The sequence below is a fragment of the Scyliorhinus canicula genome, chromosome 3 (assembly GCF_902713615.1).
Source record: "Scyliorhinus canicula chromosome 3, sScyCan1.1, whole genome shotgun sequence".
NCBI classification, from domain to species: domain Eukaryota; kingdom Metazoa; phylum Chordata; class Chondrichthyes; order Carcharhiniformes; family Scyliorhinidae; genus Scyliorhinus; species Scyliorhinus canicula.
Window position 1 is genome coordinate 177,772,619 of NC_052148.1, and position 17,402 is coordinate 177,790,020.

A 17,402-nucleotide genomic window follows, 5' to 3' on the forward strand; every position below is an offset into this window, starting at 1 on the left:
TGTGGCCAATCTGGACTTTCTGCCCCATAATCGAAGTTGCTAATAAATACAGTGAATAGTTAAGACCCCAAGATAGACATTTGTGAGACACCAGTAACAATATCCTGCCAATTAGATATAGAACAGTACAGCACAGAACAGGCCCTACGGCCCTCAATGTTGTGCTGAGCCATGATCACCCTACTCAAACCCACGAATCCACCCTATACCCGTAACCCAACAACCCCCCCTTAACCTTACTTTTATTAGGACACTACGGGCAATTTATCATGGCCAATCCACCTAACCCGCACATCTTTGGACTGTGGGAGGAAACCGGAGCACCCGGAGGAAACCCACACACACAGGGGGAGGACGTGCAGACTCCACACAGACAGTGACCCAGCCGGGAATCGAACCTGGGACCCTGGAGCTGTGAAGCATTTATGCTAACCACCATGCTACCCTGCTGCCCCTAATATGATGGGCTAAATGGCCACCTTCTGCACTTTAACAATTCTGTGATGTTTAGCTGTAGTAATGATCATGTGGATTCACCGTGAACATTATGACCGGCGTTCAGTGAACAGTTGCAGGCCAGATGATCACTTTAGGCTGTTCAGTGTCACAGGTTTACTTCAGTTGTTTGAGAAGTATCCCATTTGACAGCTCAAAAAAAGTGCGAACCTTGAACATTGACAACAGTCAAATCTATACCATGACAGTAAGTGGTATGTGAATCTTTTTCTTGTCAAGAGTCTAATTCTCAAATATTAGTGCAACTGGGATACTGAATGAGCAGAGACAGAGTTAATCTATGACAAAACATTGTCAATATTGTTGACTAGCATTATTCTTTTGTAGGATTTGCCAAGCTTCATATACTATTATCAGAGGAGAGTTCACAAACACTTGGCTTTGACTAACATTTACTTGCTGACCTGAAAACCTTTGACTCAATATAGTGTTTTCTGGCCTTGTACACATTATTAATGCTGCATTACAACCGCATGGCATTGATTATCTTACGAGTGTTTATCCTGAAATTAATTTTGATGCATCTTGTTTCTATTACAATGTACAACGTAATTAGATTAAGCATGCAAATTTAAAACCACACTGTATATAGCCACATGTTTTGGCTTTCAAAGTTGATTTATGAGTGTTTAAAAAGCTCTTCATTACATAAAAAGCAGTTTGTAAACTAACAGGAAGTGTAACGTTTCAACAGTGTATGCTGGTCTGAGTAACTCAAAACCGGCATCAGAAGGTCAGAATATGCAGTCAACATTGGAGAGGTCTGCTTTTGTAAAAATGTTTACCTTGATTTTTCTTTGTCATGAATAAAGAGAACGTTGTGTTTCCTCAACTCTTGCACGGTGAATGAGTCTCCTTTCTGAAGATGGATTTGATTCCCTTTTACCATTTTAATCAACTTCCCATTGTCAGGGGGGGTGACAATGTGGAGAATGAGATTTTCAATGGGTGTGTCAGCATCATATATGCTCAGAAAAGTAGTGTTCAGTACCTGGCTCCCACCAATGTTCACGTTTACAGAGCTGCTTGCATGAAGGACTGGTGCATAAATATTAACTGGAAAGATAAAAATATTTTGTAAGTTTGGTTCACTCAAAGTGTTAAGACTGAGAATGCTTTGTCACACCACCCTGAAAATTGGAAATACAGGTATACAAAGAACAATACAACACAGGAATAGGCCCTTTGGCCCTCCAAGCCTGTGCCGACCATGATACCTGCCTAAGCTAAAACTGAATGCACTTACAAAGTCTGTATCCTTCCATTCCCACACTGTTCATATATTTGTCTAGATGCCCCTTAAATGCTGCTATCGTACCTGCTCCCACCACCTCCCCAGGCAGTGCGTTCCATATATTTACCACCCTCTGTGTAAAAAACCTTGCCTTGCACATCTGTTCGAAACTTTTCCTCACGCACTTTAAACCTATGTCCCCTAGTACTTGACTCTCCTACCCCAGGAAAGAGCATCTGACTATCCACTCTGTCCATGCCACTCATAATCTTGTAGACCTCTATCAGGTCGCCTCTCAACCTCCGTCGTTCCAGTGAGAAGTTTACCTAACCTCTTTTCATAGCTAATGCCCTCCATACCAGGCAACATCCTAGTAAACCGCTTCTGTACCCTCTCCAAAGCATCCACATCCTTTTGGTAGTGTGGCAACCAGAATTGTACACAATATTCCAAATGAGGCCTAACTAAGGTCCTGTACAGCTGCAATATGACTTGCCAATTTTTATATTCAATGCCCCAACCGATGAAGGCCAGCATGGGCCTTCTTAACCACCTTATCCACAGGCGTTGCCAATTTCAGTGATCGGTGGACATGCACGCCAGATCCCTCAGTTATATTACACTTTGGTAAAATATCGTTACTCTTTGCTTCGTAATCCAGAATAGTCTGATGATGTGATTATAAAGAAACCATCAATCTCGAACTTAAAGCAAAACTGATTTATTGAATAACAATTGATTAATACTGAGTTTGCACACTCCACAGAACTATTTTTTTTTTTTTTTTTTTAAATTTAGATTAGCCAATTATTTTTTTCTAATTAAGGGGCAATTTTAGCGTGGCCAATCCACCTACTCTGCACATTTTTGGGTTGTGGGGGCGAAACCCACGCAGACACGGGGAGAATGTGCAAACTCCACACGGACAGTGACCCAGAGCCGGGATCGAACCTGGGACCTCAGCGCCGTGAGGCGGTTGTGCTAACCACTAGGCCACCGTGCTGCCCCCACTCCACAGAACTATAACTAGTAATCAAGTAATCTGTATTTAAGTAATAACTAATTTAAGCTACACGTGCTACTTCGATCTAATCTTAACTATGCTGTGATCAATCTCTCTCTCTCTGCTTACATTCTACTGACTAGTTACCCAAGATTCCCTGAGTTATTATATTTATACTGGGAACTAGTGGTGCCCTCTAGTGTTGTCCATCACTAATTAAGTCCATTTGTTTCCAAATGTGACTAAATCCTGTCTCTAAGAATCTTTTCCAATAATTTCCCAACCACTGACGTAAAACTCACTGGCCTATAATTTCCTGGATTATCGCTGTTATCCTTCTTAAACAATTGAACAACATTGGTTATTCTCCAGTCCTCTGGAACTTTGCCTGTAGCCAATGAGGATACAAAAATTACTGCCAAGGCCACAGCAATTTCCTCCTTTGCCTCATAATCCTGGAGTAGATCCCATCAGGCCCTGGGGACTTATCTACTTTAATGCTTTTTAAGATGCCCAACACCTCTTCTTTATTAATATCAACATGACTCAGAATATCTACACACTCCATCCTAGACTCCTCATCCACCAAGTCCTTCTCTTTGGTGAATACTGAGGCAAAGTATTCATTTAGTACCTCGCCCATTCCTCTGGTTCCAGACATAGATTTCCTCCAATCCTTGACTGACCAACCCTTTCTCTGGCTACTCTCTTGCTCTTTCGATATGTATAAAACGCTTTAGGATTTTCCTTAATCTCGTTTGCCAACATTTCATGACCTCTTTTAGCCTTCATAACTCCAACTTTCAGTTCCTTCCAACTTTCTTTATATTCTTCAAGGGCTTCCTCTGTCCTAAGCCTTTTGGACCTTACAAATGTTTCCTTTTTCGTTTTGACAAGGTTCATAATATCCCTCGTTATCCAGAGTTCCCTATACTTACCACCCTTATCTTTCATCCTCACAGGTACGTGCCTGTCCTGAATTCTAATCAACTGACATTTGAAACCCTTCCACGTGCCGGATGTTGATTTTCCCTCAAACAGCCTCGCCCAGTCAACACTCTCCAGATCCTGCCTAATGCTGTTGTAATTAGCCTTCCCCCAGTCTAACGCCTTCACCTGAGGATCACTCTTGTCCTTATCCGTAAACGCTTAAAACTTACAGAATTATGATTGCTGTTCCCTGTATAAGATGAAAATCAGGAAACATTGGGCAGAGGTCTCCCACGTCATTCCTGTTCTCTTGAAGAATCTTGAACCTCATTTGGCACCCACCACCAGATGTGGCATACACGGGACTACCTAGCGATCATCATGCTGTTCTCAGTGCTAGTCCATCTCCACTCCCACTCCATGAACACTCAATGTGCTTCTGCCTTTCACACCAAGCCCATCTCCAGCTGCTGCTCATTATCCTGCGAATGCTTGCAAATTGTCTCTGGCTTGACAGACCTGAGTTTCAGAACCACTGCGTTAGTATGATATCTGTTTTCTATTTCCCAATGCCAATCTCAGACCACTCCAAGTAATATTACCAATCAGCAACTCATCAGAAGAGGTTTAGTGCTGAAGGCCAATGCCCAAACAAATGTTGGAACTAGATTAATTCAGATCAAATTAATTTTAAAGAACACTCTGATGGTTAGAAAAACCAAGACAACTTTTATCCCATTGTCTGGGCTGCACTTAAACCCAGAGTTGAAAGACAAGCAGTACACTTATATTTGCTTTAGTAAAAGCAAAACTAAATATTTTTAAGCATCCCACAGATGTGATAACAATAATGGATTCAATGGCATTCATATGTCAGAGGGGTTTGGCAATGGGAGTTTTAGCAGTTTCATCTTGTGCCAAAACTATTTCTGACAAGGTGAACTCCCACTATCTTTTACATGCCACATTGCTCCAAACTGCTTAACTTTAAACTAACATCTAGCCCACTTTCCACTCTGTGCTACCTCAGAGTTACAGTTGTCTCAGGTTCCACTCCAGGCACTTGAGCACAAAATCTAAGCTGACACTCAGGACAGCTATGACAATGTCACATTTCAGAAGAGATGTTAAAATGAAGTCTTGTCTCATCTCCCAAGTGGATTTAAACAACCCATGGCACTATTTGAGGGAGAGGACGGGAGTGCTCTTTGGTATCATGGACAACATTATCTCTCACCTAAACAGATTATTTGGTCATTATTACAGTGCTGCTTTTGGGATCTTGTTACGCACAAAATGGCTATTGTGTTTCCTATATTACAATAGTGAATACACTTCATTAGCTTTAAAGTACTTCAAGGCACTCTGAGGTTTTGAAAGGTACTAAATTCCATAGGCTTCACAATGGAGTCTCACAGACAAATCAAACACAGATATCATTTCAGCACCAGTCAACTCATTGTTATTTTCATAGTTGCATGTGAGGAAAATTGATGTTGAAGCTGATGTTCAATTACTACCCACTTCATCACAATGTTATCTACAAAACAGTTCATTGCTTATAAAATGCAGTCCTGTACTCCCACAGTTCAGACACTGATTGTATCTGAAACCCAGATATTTCTCCACCTGATGTTTCACGCAAAAGATCTTAATCACGACCTGGGTTCCTTGATCATATTCACAGCTTGATTCTCTTGTATTTTGTCTACTGCATTGTTATCAGTCCTGCAGTTCCAAGTCTTCCATGGAATCAACAAAGTGAATAAAATTTGATTATCTGGTCTAGTTATTTTTCTCCATACAGGTAGTTATGTTATCTTTTATAGTGAATAGAATCAATAGATTCCAGAAGTAGGATGCGAGTTATAGGGCTGATTCTCCAATGTCACCCTTGGGAGTGGAGTGGAATCTAAGCACAAGAGACATCACACTGCTCCTGATTCAGTGGAAGATGGTTTTTGACACCATGCTGGTAGCACACAGAGACCTTGATTGCTCTTGAAAATCATTAAAATGCAACTGAATAGATACCACAACAAATGTTTCTTTGCTGGTCCAAATCTATCTCCACATTCTGTTTGGATGTACTGATTTTTTTTTTTACTGAAAGTGCAATGCAGCTATGAGAATTGATTAAATGAAGCTGACAGGGTTGTGAGGTCACTACTTAAATGGGAATATACAGGAGCGCAGGAACCATAGTTGGATTTCCCCCACCACTGCGGAATCAGCCCAGATTTCTACAGTTTCTTACCTTCACATACTCTCTTGTACACATTACCATAGTAACCTGGACCACAATCAGGAACACAGTGCTCATTCTTCAGGAAGGTGCTGCTGTCGCATAATTTGCACTGTGAGATGCTGTCACATTCTAAACACCCAACAGAACAGGCTGCAAGTTAAGAGGAAAACATTTAAGAAATGTGGAGACTCTCTGAGGAGACTTGCAGCAACAAATGAACAATATTGTCGAGGGAATCAAAACATACAAGCCCAAATAAATCAGTAGTAATAGTGGGGGCAAACATTAGATAAATTTTGAGGCTATTTATCAATTAAAATTATTGAATATGCCACTACAAACAAAATATTGTGGAATACTGTAGCAAAAAAATTACATTATTGTCCTTTATTCCATGCACCAAGCCACGGTGTCTAGTTCATGAATTTAGTCATGAACACAAAGTGACAACTTGATCGACTTTAGAAGTTCATTGCTTTCATCGATAAAATAATTACCAGGTAATCTACATCTCTCCAGGGTTCTAATTATTCAAACACAAAACAATCAACTCCTGGAGGCACCTGAGGTATGAGATGGATATAATTATTTCTTAAAGGGAAGGGAACTCGTGTTTGACCAATATGAGAGAGCTTTTCAAGGTTGTAACTAGCATGGAAACTATGGGCAAAAAGCAATTGATAAAAGTGACACAAGAGATTATCACACAAAATTAAAATTTATGAGATTGGGACAGCATGTTAGAATGATTTATGGATTTGTTAAGGAACAAAGTCAGAGAGCAGGAATAAATGGATCATTTTCAGATTGGCAGGCTGTAACTTGTGGATTTCTGCAAAGACCAGTACTTCGGTTCATAATTTATACGAATGATTCAGATAAGGGGACTGGAGTGATAAGGGGACTGGAGTATGATGTATCCAGGTTTGCTGCTGATACACAGTTAGGTGAGAAAATAAGCTGTGAAGAGGTCAGAAAGAGGCATTTGAACAGAGTGAGTCAGCAAGAACATAACAGATGGAATACAATTCAGGTAAGTGTGAAAGTATCCAGTCCGGGAGGAAAATAGAACGCTGAATATTTTTGAAATGGTGACAAACTAGGAAATATTAGTATTCAGAAAAAATCGTGTGGTCCTTGTACACAAATCGCATGAAGTTAACATGCATGCACAGTAGATAATTAGGAAGACAAATGGTATGCTAGCCTGCATTGCAAAGGGATTGAAGGACAAGAGTAAAGAAATCTTACTACAGGTATTTGGTATCATAATGAAACCATAACTAAGAAATATTTGTCGTAGAGGGAGTGTGACAAAGGTTCACTAGACAGATGGTTCTATGAGAAGAGATTGAGTACACTGGGCCTATATTCCTTACAATTTAGAAGAATAAGAGGTGATTAATTGAAACATAGAAGGATTTTAATTCTGAAGGGGCTTGGAAAGGTTGATGCTCGAAGGATGTTTCCCTCTGCTGGGGAGTACAAAAACAAGGTGCGCGATTCTCCGCTCCCCACGCCAGGTGGGAGAATCGCGGGAGGGCCGCTCTGGCACCCCCCGCGATTCTCCCACCCCCCCCCCCAAATGGCGTGTCGCGTTTTGCAAATCGCCGCTTGCTGTTTTACCCGGCGACCGGCGATTCTCCGGCCCGAACGGGCCGAGCGGCCTGACGACCCTGGCGGGATCACGCTGGCGGCAACCACACCTGGTCGCTGCCGGCGTGAACATCGCGCGACAAAGCGTAGGGGCTGTGGGGGGCGGAGAGGGGATTGAGCACCACGGGCGTGCTCGTGAGGGGACTGGCCCGCAATCGGTGCCCACCGATCGTCGGGCCGGCGTCTCTAAGGGACGCACTCTTTCCCCTCCGCCGCCCCACAAGATCAAGCCGCCACGTCTTGCGGGGTAGCGGAGGGGAAGGTGGCAACCGCGCATGCGCGGGTTGGAGCCGGCCAACCTGCGCATGCGCGGCTGACGTCACTTAGGCGCCGCCGGCCACTTAATTCTCGGCGCGCTGCTTTGACGCAAGCGTCAAGCCCCGGCGGCCAAGTTTCTCACAACGCCGCTCCTAGCCCCCCCCCGGGGGGGAGGGGGGGGGGGGGGGGGGGGGGGTGGGGGGGGGGGGGGGTGAATAGGGGGCGAGGAGTGGCCTCCGCCACCGGAGTGAAACACTCCAGGTTTCACTCCGGCGTCGGCTGTTGCGGAGAATTGCGCCCAAGGGGTCAGAATCACAATTTTTTTTAATGAATTGACAGGATGTGGGTTTCACTGGCTAGGTGAGCATTTATTACTCACCCCTAGTTACCCTTCAGAAGGTAATGGTAATTGCCTTCTTAAAACGCTGCAGTCCATGTGGTGTTGGGAGGGAGGTCCAAGATTTTGACTCAGTGATAGTGAGGGAAGGGTAATACATTTCCAAGTCTGGATGGTGAGTGACTTGGAGCGAAATCTCCAGGTGGTGGTGTTCCCAGATGTCTGCTGCCCTTGTTCTTCTAGATTGGAGCTGTCGTGGGTTTGGAAGGTGCTGCTTAAGGAACCTTGGTGTGTTCGTGAAGTGACTCTTGTAGACGGTACACATTGTGTGGCATGAATGTTACTTGCCACTGTTAGCCCAAGCCTGGATATTGGACTACTCTCGTAGTCGCAAATGGTGCTGAACATTTTGCCGTCAGTGAAAATCCCCACTTCTGACCTTATGTTGGAAGGTAAGTCATTGACAAAGCAGCTGAGGTTGGCTGGGCACCCGAGGAACATTTTCAGTATGTCCTGGAATTGAGATGATTGACCACCACAACCATCATCCTTTTTGCCAGGCATAACTCGGACGAGTGGAAGATTTTCCTCCTAATTCCCATTGATTCCAGTTTTGCTAAGGCTCCTTGCTGCCTTACTCAATCAAATGCTGCCTTGATGTCAAGGACAGTCACTCGCACATTACCTCTGGAGTCCAGCTCTTTTGTTCATGTTTGAACCAAGGCTGTAATCAGGTCAGTGACGCTGCCGGAAGCTAAAATGAGCATCAGTGAGCAGATTATTGCAAAGAAAGTGCTGCTTGATAGTGCTGTTGATGACCCCTTCCATCACTTTGCTGACGATCGAGAGTAGACAAATGGGGTGGTAATTGACAGGGTTGGATTTGTCCTGTTTTTTGGATACAGGATATATCTGGATAATTTTCAACATTGTCAGGTGGATGCCAGTGTGGTAGCTATACTGGAACAGCTTGGATAGGAGCATGGCAAGTTCAGGGGCAAAAGTCTTCAGTACTATTGCCAGAATATTGTCAGGGTCCAGCATCCAGTGCTTTCAGCCATTTCTTGATATCACATGACGTGAATCAAATTGGCTGAAGATTGCCATCTGGGATGCTGGGGACCTCCAGAGGAGGCCAAGATGAATCATCCACTAAGCACTTCTGGCTGAAGATCGATGCAAATGCCTCAGCCTCGTCTTTTGCACAGATGTGCTAGGCTCCTCCATCACTGGGGATGGGCGTATTAATGGAGCCTCCTCCTCCAGTGGGTTGTTTAGTTATCCACTACCATTTGTGGCTGGATGTGGCGGGACTGAGCTTAGATCTGATCAGTTGGATGCGGAAATGCTTAGCTCTGTCTGTAACCTGTTGCTTATGCTGTTTGGTATGCAAGTAGTCCTGTATTGCAACTTCACCAGGTTGCAAATGGCCCATGGAACCTCATGAATGCTCAGTGGCGAATTGCTAGATCTGTTTGAAATCTATCCCATTTAGCACAGTGTTAGTGCCACTCAGCTTCAATGTGAAGAGGGAACTTTGCCTCCACAAGGACTGTGCAGTGGTCAAGACTACAGATACTATCATGGACAGATACAGGGTTAGAATTCTCCCATGCCCCCGCAGACAGGTTCAATGGTGGGTCCAGGAATTTTGGGGGGGGGGGGTGCGGTCACTCAGCTCCTCACCTCATTACAGCCTTGGTTCAAACATGAACAAAAGAGCTGAACTCCAGAGGCGAGGTGAGAGTGACTGCCCTTGACATCAATGAATGCTAGACAGACTCGAAAGGCTGAATGACCCGTCCCAGCTCCTATTTTGTATGTTTCATTAGAGGGCTGCCTGGCACCCTCTCATAACTCTGATATTTTCCTCTCCCTTGTGCTGAGGCAAATTGTAAACACCCCAGTAAGATCAGCTAACCAACACAAACTGTGAGCCTTAACATCTAATGGAACCATACAGCTCAGTCCCACACTGGACAATAGAGTTATAAACCGGGAAACCTCTAGAGCTGTAACTATGATTTCACATACATCGTTGCAAGTATGTGAATACAATCTGAGGAGAATAAATTGTTACTTGTTTACTTTAGAGAATAAGACATTCAATCTCACCTATGCATTTTTGTTGACTGTGATTGGAGTAGTATCTTTTCCCACAATCACGAACACACTGTGTTTCTAATAGTAGGGAAGGTGAATCGCATTGGCTACACACATTGGATTTGCTACACTTCATACAGCGTTCGTTACATCCTACAGAATGAATAATTAAAAACAGCATTTATTAAAGTTACAATAAATGTGGAATCACTTCCTAAGTGCAAAGTTTTTATTAGGTGTCTTCATAAGTGTTGATGACAAATGGAATAGCGAAAATGTTTGGGCAATGTGAGCTGAAAGCAAAATAAACTGCTGAATCTATCATGTACGTAAGGAATGCTGTGGGAATACTCAACAGCTTTAATATTTTATAAGATGAATATTTATGATTTTGGAGGGGAATATTAATGCAAAATTGGACTGGATTTGGGTCAGGTGGGAGATAAAAGTGTGAATCCTTTTCCCCAACCTGCCTATTTTTGATTTGAACTGAGACAGGACAATGGGGATGGACCAACCCCATCCTGAGGCTGGCTGACACTTAAAATTTTATAACCAAGTCTCATTGCTTTTCCCTTTTTAAATATACCGCTGAATAGTTGGGTTTGACCTCACCCCCCAAATGGCCACCAATCCCCTCTGATGCTTCCAATCGCCAGCTCCCAGATCTCTGACCACACAACCCCAAAGACTCCAATCTAGTTCCCCCATCCAGGCCTCTGGTTCACTGTGGGAGGAAACCGGAGCACCAGGCGGAAACCCATGCAGGCACGGGATAAAGTGCAAATTCCACAGAGTTACCCAAGGCCAGAATTGAGCCTTGGTCCCTGGCACTGTGAGGCAACAGTGCTAACCACCGTTCTCCCTACCCTGGGAGGCCATCTTGGTCACGACACCAGTGGGCAAGGGAAGTTGAACTTTTTTAATGTTACTTTTGTAATTTAATAAGGTAATCATATGTCTTTTGTTTTTACCATTTGTAGTTGATGACAGGTCTATTTATATGAATGATTACCCATTTTCTGTAACTTGTTATGAAATATTCAGCATGCATGAAATATAATTAATCATATTAATGGAGTCATGGTTAGTGCACATGCCCAATTTCAATCTTGCAGCCCACTGTGATGAAGGAGGATCACTCATGCGTCGTACTCATGAGTCTAGGTTGCCTATCACCACCTGAAATCCTCATCCCAGACCTTTGAAGCCCTCCCCACCCATCGCTCCTTCACATTAAAACCTACATATTACACATTAGTGGAAGGTAGACTTTCTTCAGATCTACAAGCGAGCTATAAATATTAAATAATTGGGGCAGCACGGTGGTGCAGTGGGTTAGCCCTGTGCCTCATGGTGCCGAGGTCCCAGGTTCTATCCCAGCTCTGGGTCACTGTCTGTGTGGAGTTTGCACATTCTCCCCGTGTTTGCATGGGCTTCATCCCCACAACCCAAAGATGCGCAGGGTAGATGGATTGGCCACGCTAAATTGCCCCTTAATTGGAAAAAAAATACAATAAATTGGGTACTCTAAATTTAAAAAAAATAAATAAATAAAAAATAATTACACAATTAAGGATTTTCAGGTCAAAGCTGTATAACAAGAAACTTATGTTCATGAATTAAAACATCTTGTGAATTCCTTATTTTGTCAGCCATGACATGGTACGGGCGGCACGGTAGCACAGTGGGAGCACTGTTGCTTCATAGCGCCAGGGTCCCAGGTTCGATTCCCAGCTTGGGTCACTGTCTGTTTCGAGTCTGCACATTCTCCCTACATCTGCGTGGGTTTCCTCCGTGTGCTCCGGTTTCCTCCCATAAGTCCTGAAAAATGTGGTCTTAGGTAATTTGGACATTCTGAATTCTCCCTCCATGTACTGAAGAGGCACCGGAATGTGGCAACAAGGGGCTTTTCACAGTAACTTCATTGCAGTGTTAATGTAAGCCTACCAGTGACAATAAAGGTTTTAATTTTTTTAATGATATAGGCAAAGCGTTTTGAGGAGCTGATTACTAATGGTATATAGAACATACAATGCCCCTCCTAACCTTTTTGGTCACTAAGGGCAATTTATCATAGCCAATCCACCTAACCTGCTCGTCTTTGGACTGTGGGAGGAAACCGGAGCACCAGGAGGAAACCCACGCAGACACGGGGAGAACGTTCAGGCTCCGCACAGACAGTGACCTAGCGGGGAATAGAACCTGGGACCCTGGCGCTGTGAAGCCACAGAGCTATCCACTTGTGCTACCGTGCTGCGACCTAAGCAAATGATAATCAATATTGGCAATCAGTTCCAAAAGGATAAGCAACATTATTTTGGACCAGAATCTTTTCTGCTCCTGTCCTTTCATACATCCATATGTAATATACTGTAGAACCTGCAGCAAACTCACGTATGCATTCCTCCCCCAGTTTGTAGAAGCCTGTTGCACATTGTTCGACACAGGAGCCCTCTTGCAGTACATAACCATCCATGCACTGCAGGCAGTCAGTTCTGAGTGGTCCCTTGCAAGCATTGCAGCTCCAGTCACATTCTATAAAAAAATGTTAATTTCTTTGAAGATAGTGAATTGACATGCAATATACAATAAGAAATCAAGACTAATAAATGATTTGATTGGTTTGCATGGTTAGAAGTCATCCACAAGAAGAGAGTGCCAACATCGATGACAACACAGATAACACCATTGATTGCAGCGGTAGATATCTTTTCTGACTGCTAGTTAAGCAGCTCAGCTGACCCAGATATGCCACAAAAATAAGTCTGCCCTCCCACAGCAGTCAATGGAGAAAGTATAGTGGCTTTTAGCAAAATAATAAATCACAATTAGAACAAAACATCTTCATTGATCCTTCCAGTTGCTGTAAAAAGGCTCTGCAATATGTAAACAGTAATTTCCACAGAATCAGGGCAGTGAGCCAATAGTGAAGGACCACTCTGTTCACTACTTTTGCAATATTAAAGGGCCATAATTAAAATAATTGCCAGAGATGGTTTCACAGACTTCCGGTGGCGCCCTCGAGGAGGCAGGTCGCAGGTCGGATCGCTCCCGCCCGAGATGGGCAAACGGACCTTTGTCAACGGACTTTTTAGGACCTGGCAGCCTGAATCGGTGGAGGAGACGACAGGGAAGAGGCTTTCTTCCCGGGGTATGGGCAGCTGGACCAGAAGCGGTCGAGTGGAGCGGCAAGGATCGAAGCGGGAGCAGCGGAGAACCCAGGCCGGGCGGCCAAGCATGGCGGACGGCGGGGACCGGGGAGCGGAGGCTCACTGGCCAAGGGAGGAGCAGATGGAGTTTTTCAAGAACTGCTTCGCCGAGCTGAGGAGGGACACGCTGGACCCGATGAGAGCGGTGATGGACCGAATGGTCGAGACACAGGCGGCCCAAGGGAAGGCGCTCAGGGAGGTCGAGGCGAAGCTCTCCAGTCAGGAGGGCACGGTAACGGAGCTGGAGCACGAGGTGGAGGAGCTGAACGCCCGTCAGAGGAGGATGCAGGAGCAGCTTGAAGAGCTGGGGAACAGAGCCAGGAGGCAGAATTTACGAATCGTTGGCCTCCCCGAGGGCTGCGAGGGGTCGGATGTGGGCGCATACGTGACGGGTATGCTTGAGGCGCTGATGGGACCGGAGGCCTTCCCTCAACCCCTGGAGTTGGATGGGGCACATAGAGCCCCCGCAAGGAAGCCCAGGACGGGCGACCGACCGAGGGCCTTGGTGGTCCGCTTTCATCGGCTTGCTGACAGGGAACGTGTGCTGCGATGGGCCAAGGCGGAGAGGAGCAGCAGATGGGAGAACTGCGAGGTGCGCATTTACCAGGACTTGGGAACGGAGCTGGCCAAGAGGCGTGCAGGATTCATCAAGGTAAAGGCAGCCCTCTACAAAAAGGAGGTGAGGTTTGGAATGCTATATCCTGCAAAGCTTTGGGTTACGTTTGAGGAACTCCACTACTACTTTGAGACACCAGAACAGGTTTGGACCTTTATTAAAGACAAGAAGCTGGACTTGAACTAATGGGCACTTAGTTCTTTCAGTGCTGTACAGTGGCGGCGGCCTGTTAACTTAAAATTGCTCTGATTAGGACTTTTACTAAAAGAAGAAGCTGGACTGGAACTAAAGGACTCGGGGCTTTCAGACATTTTGTGTGGCGGCGGTTTGTTAAACTATCCTGTACTGTAATGTTTTATCCAAGATTGTTTTCAGCCTGGACAGAGAGTGGGGGCTGGAGGGCGCACTGTTTAGGGTCCTTTGGGGGGATTGCAATGGGGGGGGGGCCTGTGCTTGGTACCTTTTGGTGCGAGATCGGGGCCTCTGATAGGGGGATGGGCTAGGGGCTAGTCACGGGACTTGAAAGGGCTCGGTGGGATACAATTAGGTTAATGGGTCCCTGGCGTGTGGGGGGAGGGCCTGAGCGCTGGGACGGGAGACAGGTAGGCGCCAAGGGCAGGGGTCAGTGTGACTAGCGTAGGTCAGGGGGCACCAGGGAGATCGGAGGGGGGGCGGGGCGGGCTAGGGCCAAGCGCAGGGCTGACCTGGCAGGTCAGGCCTGGGGGAGTAGGGGAGACCAGGCGGAGGGGGGGGCGGGGAGGGGGAAGAGGGTTAGGGCCACGTTAGTTTAGTTGAACACGTGTGGCATGGGCAAACAGAGCTGGCAGGGAAAGTGCCTTATGGAAGGATCTTTGGCTTCAACACTTATTAACATGTTTATTCTTTCCCACGGTTCGTTTTCACTATGTTAAGGCTCTTTGCACAGGGCCATTTTTCGCTCTGTAACTGTTACAAATTTGTGTTGAATAAAAAACTTCCAAAAAAAAAGAGATGGTTTCACAATCGATATATCTTGGGAAAATCTACATTTTACCCTGCTTACACAAACACTCAAACTGCATATACTTCATACTGCATATAGCACAAGTTTGAACAAGACCTCCTCACCGCACAGGACCTTCAACCTACGTTATACACCAGATACACCGATGACATTTCTTTCCTTGGGACCCATGGCGAAGAATCACTGAAACGACTACACGATGACATCAATAAGTTCCATCCCACCATCAGACTCACCATGGACTACTCTCCAAAATCAGTTGCATTCTTGGACACACTCGTCTCCATCAAGGCCAGTCACCTCAGCACTTCGCTTTACCGCAAGCCCACGGATAACCTCACGATGCTCCACTTCTCCAGCTTCCACCCTAAACACATTAAAGAAGCCATCCCCTATGGACAAACCCTCCGTATACACAGGATCTGCTCAGACGAGGAGGAGCGTAACAGACATCTACAGACGCTGAAGGATGCCCTCGTACGAATGGGATATGGCCCTCGTACGAATGGGATATGGCGCTCGACTCATCGATTGACAGTTCCAACGTGCCACAGCAAAAAACCGCACTGACCTCCTCAGAAGACAAACACGGGACACAACCGACAGAGTACCCTTCATCGTCCAGTACTTTCCCGGAGTGGAGAAACTACAACATCTTCTTCGCAGCCTTCAACACGTAATCGGTGAAGATGAACATCTTGCCAAGGTCATCCCCACACCCCCACTACTTGCCTTCAAACAACTGCGCAACCTCAAACAAACCACTGTTTGCAGCAAACTACCCAGCCTTCAGAACAGCGACCACGACACCACACAACCCTGCCATGGCAATCTCTGCAAGACGTGCCAGATCATCGACATGGATACCACCATTACATGTGAGAACACCACCCACCAGGTACGCGGTACATACTTGTGCGACTCGGCCAATGTTATCTACCTCATACGCTGTGGGAAAGGATGTCCCGAAGCATGGTACATTGGCGAGACCATGCAGACGCTGCGACAACGAATGAACAGACATCGTACGACAATCACCAGGCAGGAATGTTCCTTTCCAGTCGGGGAACACTTCAGCAGTCAAGGGCATTCAGCCTCTGATCTCCTGGTAAGCGTTCTTAAAGGCAGCCTTCAGGACGCGCGACAACGCAGAATCGACGAGCAGAAACGTATAGCCAAGATCCGCACACATGAGTGCATTTATCCCCCACCATCTGACCTGGGCTTGCAAAATCCTACCAACTGTCCTCGCTAGAGACAATTCACACCTCTTTAACCTGGGGTCACCCCTATCTTTGGATCTGTAAAGATTTAATTACCTGCAAATGCTCGCATTCTAAGCATTGTCTGGCATCTTTGAATTTGTCTATATATATGTTTTTGGAACATACCTCTTCATTCACCTGAGGAAGAAGCAGTGCTCCGAAAGTTAGTGTTTGAAACAAACATGTTGCACTTTAACCTGGTGTTGTAAGACTTCTTACTATGCATATACTTGAGCCATGAAGGCCATTGAAATCTAACTATTCTGGCAATTAAGATACACAGCACCATGGTAGCTTCAGCTTAGCTCAGCTCAGAACGCGGAGGTCAAATATGCATACAAAAGCTTCAACATATAAATGCTCTCCCATCTGATACTTAGCAACAAAGACCATACAAGTCCCAAGTTGAATTGTTGCCCATGGAATCAGCTGATCTCAGTTCCAGTGGCAATAGAGACAACACAATTGAACTGAAAGACAAAACACAACCAGGATTTCTGGTCCTTATTTTGACCAAAAACACTGTTAAGACAATTGGAATGTATAAATAAACAGGTGAGGACAGCACGGTGGCACAGTGGTTAGCACTGCTACCTCATGGCGCTGGGGTCCCAGGGTCGATCCAGACTCTGGGTCACTGTCCATGTGGAGTTTGCACATTTTCCCCGAGTTTGCGTGAGTTTCGCCTCCACAACCCAAAGATGTGCAGGTTAGGTGGATTGGCCACACTTAATTGCTCTTTAATTGGAAAAAATAAATTGGGTACTCTAAATTTATAAACAAAAACAGGTGAGGACATCATTGGACTTGGGAATGATAGCTCACCCTCATCACAAAACCTGCTAAGACTGAACTGAAAGATAAGGGGCGCGATTCTCCGACCCCCACGCAGGGTGGGAGAATTGCGGGAGTGCCAGGCGATTCACGCCACGCCGCCCTGGCACCCGATTCTCCCCCCCCCCCCCCCTCCCCCCCCCAAAATGGCGTGTCGTGTTTTACGACAGGCCGCTCGGAGAATCGC

The 17,402-nt window shown here is 45.5% G+C and overlaps 1 protein-coding gene across 1 annotated transcript in view; it reads right to left on the reverse strand.

The window, feature by feature from the left end:
* Positions 1–17,402, reverse strand: part of fras1 (Fraser extracellular matrix complex subunit 1) — a 601,677-nt gene that overhangs the window by 226,892 nt on the left and 357,383 nt on the right. Inside the window, exons 24-27 of the mRNA XM_038791813.1 lie at positions 12,683–12,823; positions 10,298–10,438; positions 5,941–6,081; positions 1,302–1,572 (exon numbers count right to left, since the gene is read on the reverse strand). Coding sequence (XP_038647741.1) covers positions 1,302–1,572; positions 5,941–6,081; positions 10,298–10,438; positions 12,683–12,823 — 694 coding nt within the window. The remainder of the gene's footprint in view (positions 1–1,301; positions 1,573–5,940; positions 6,082–10,297; positions 10,439–12,682; positions 12,824–17,402) is intronic.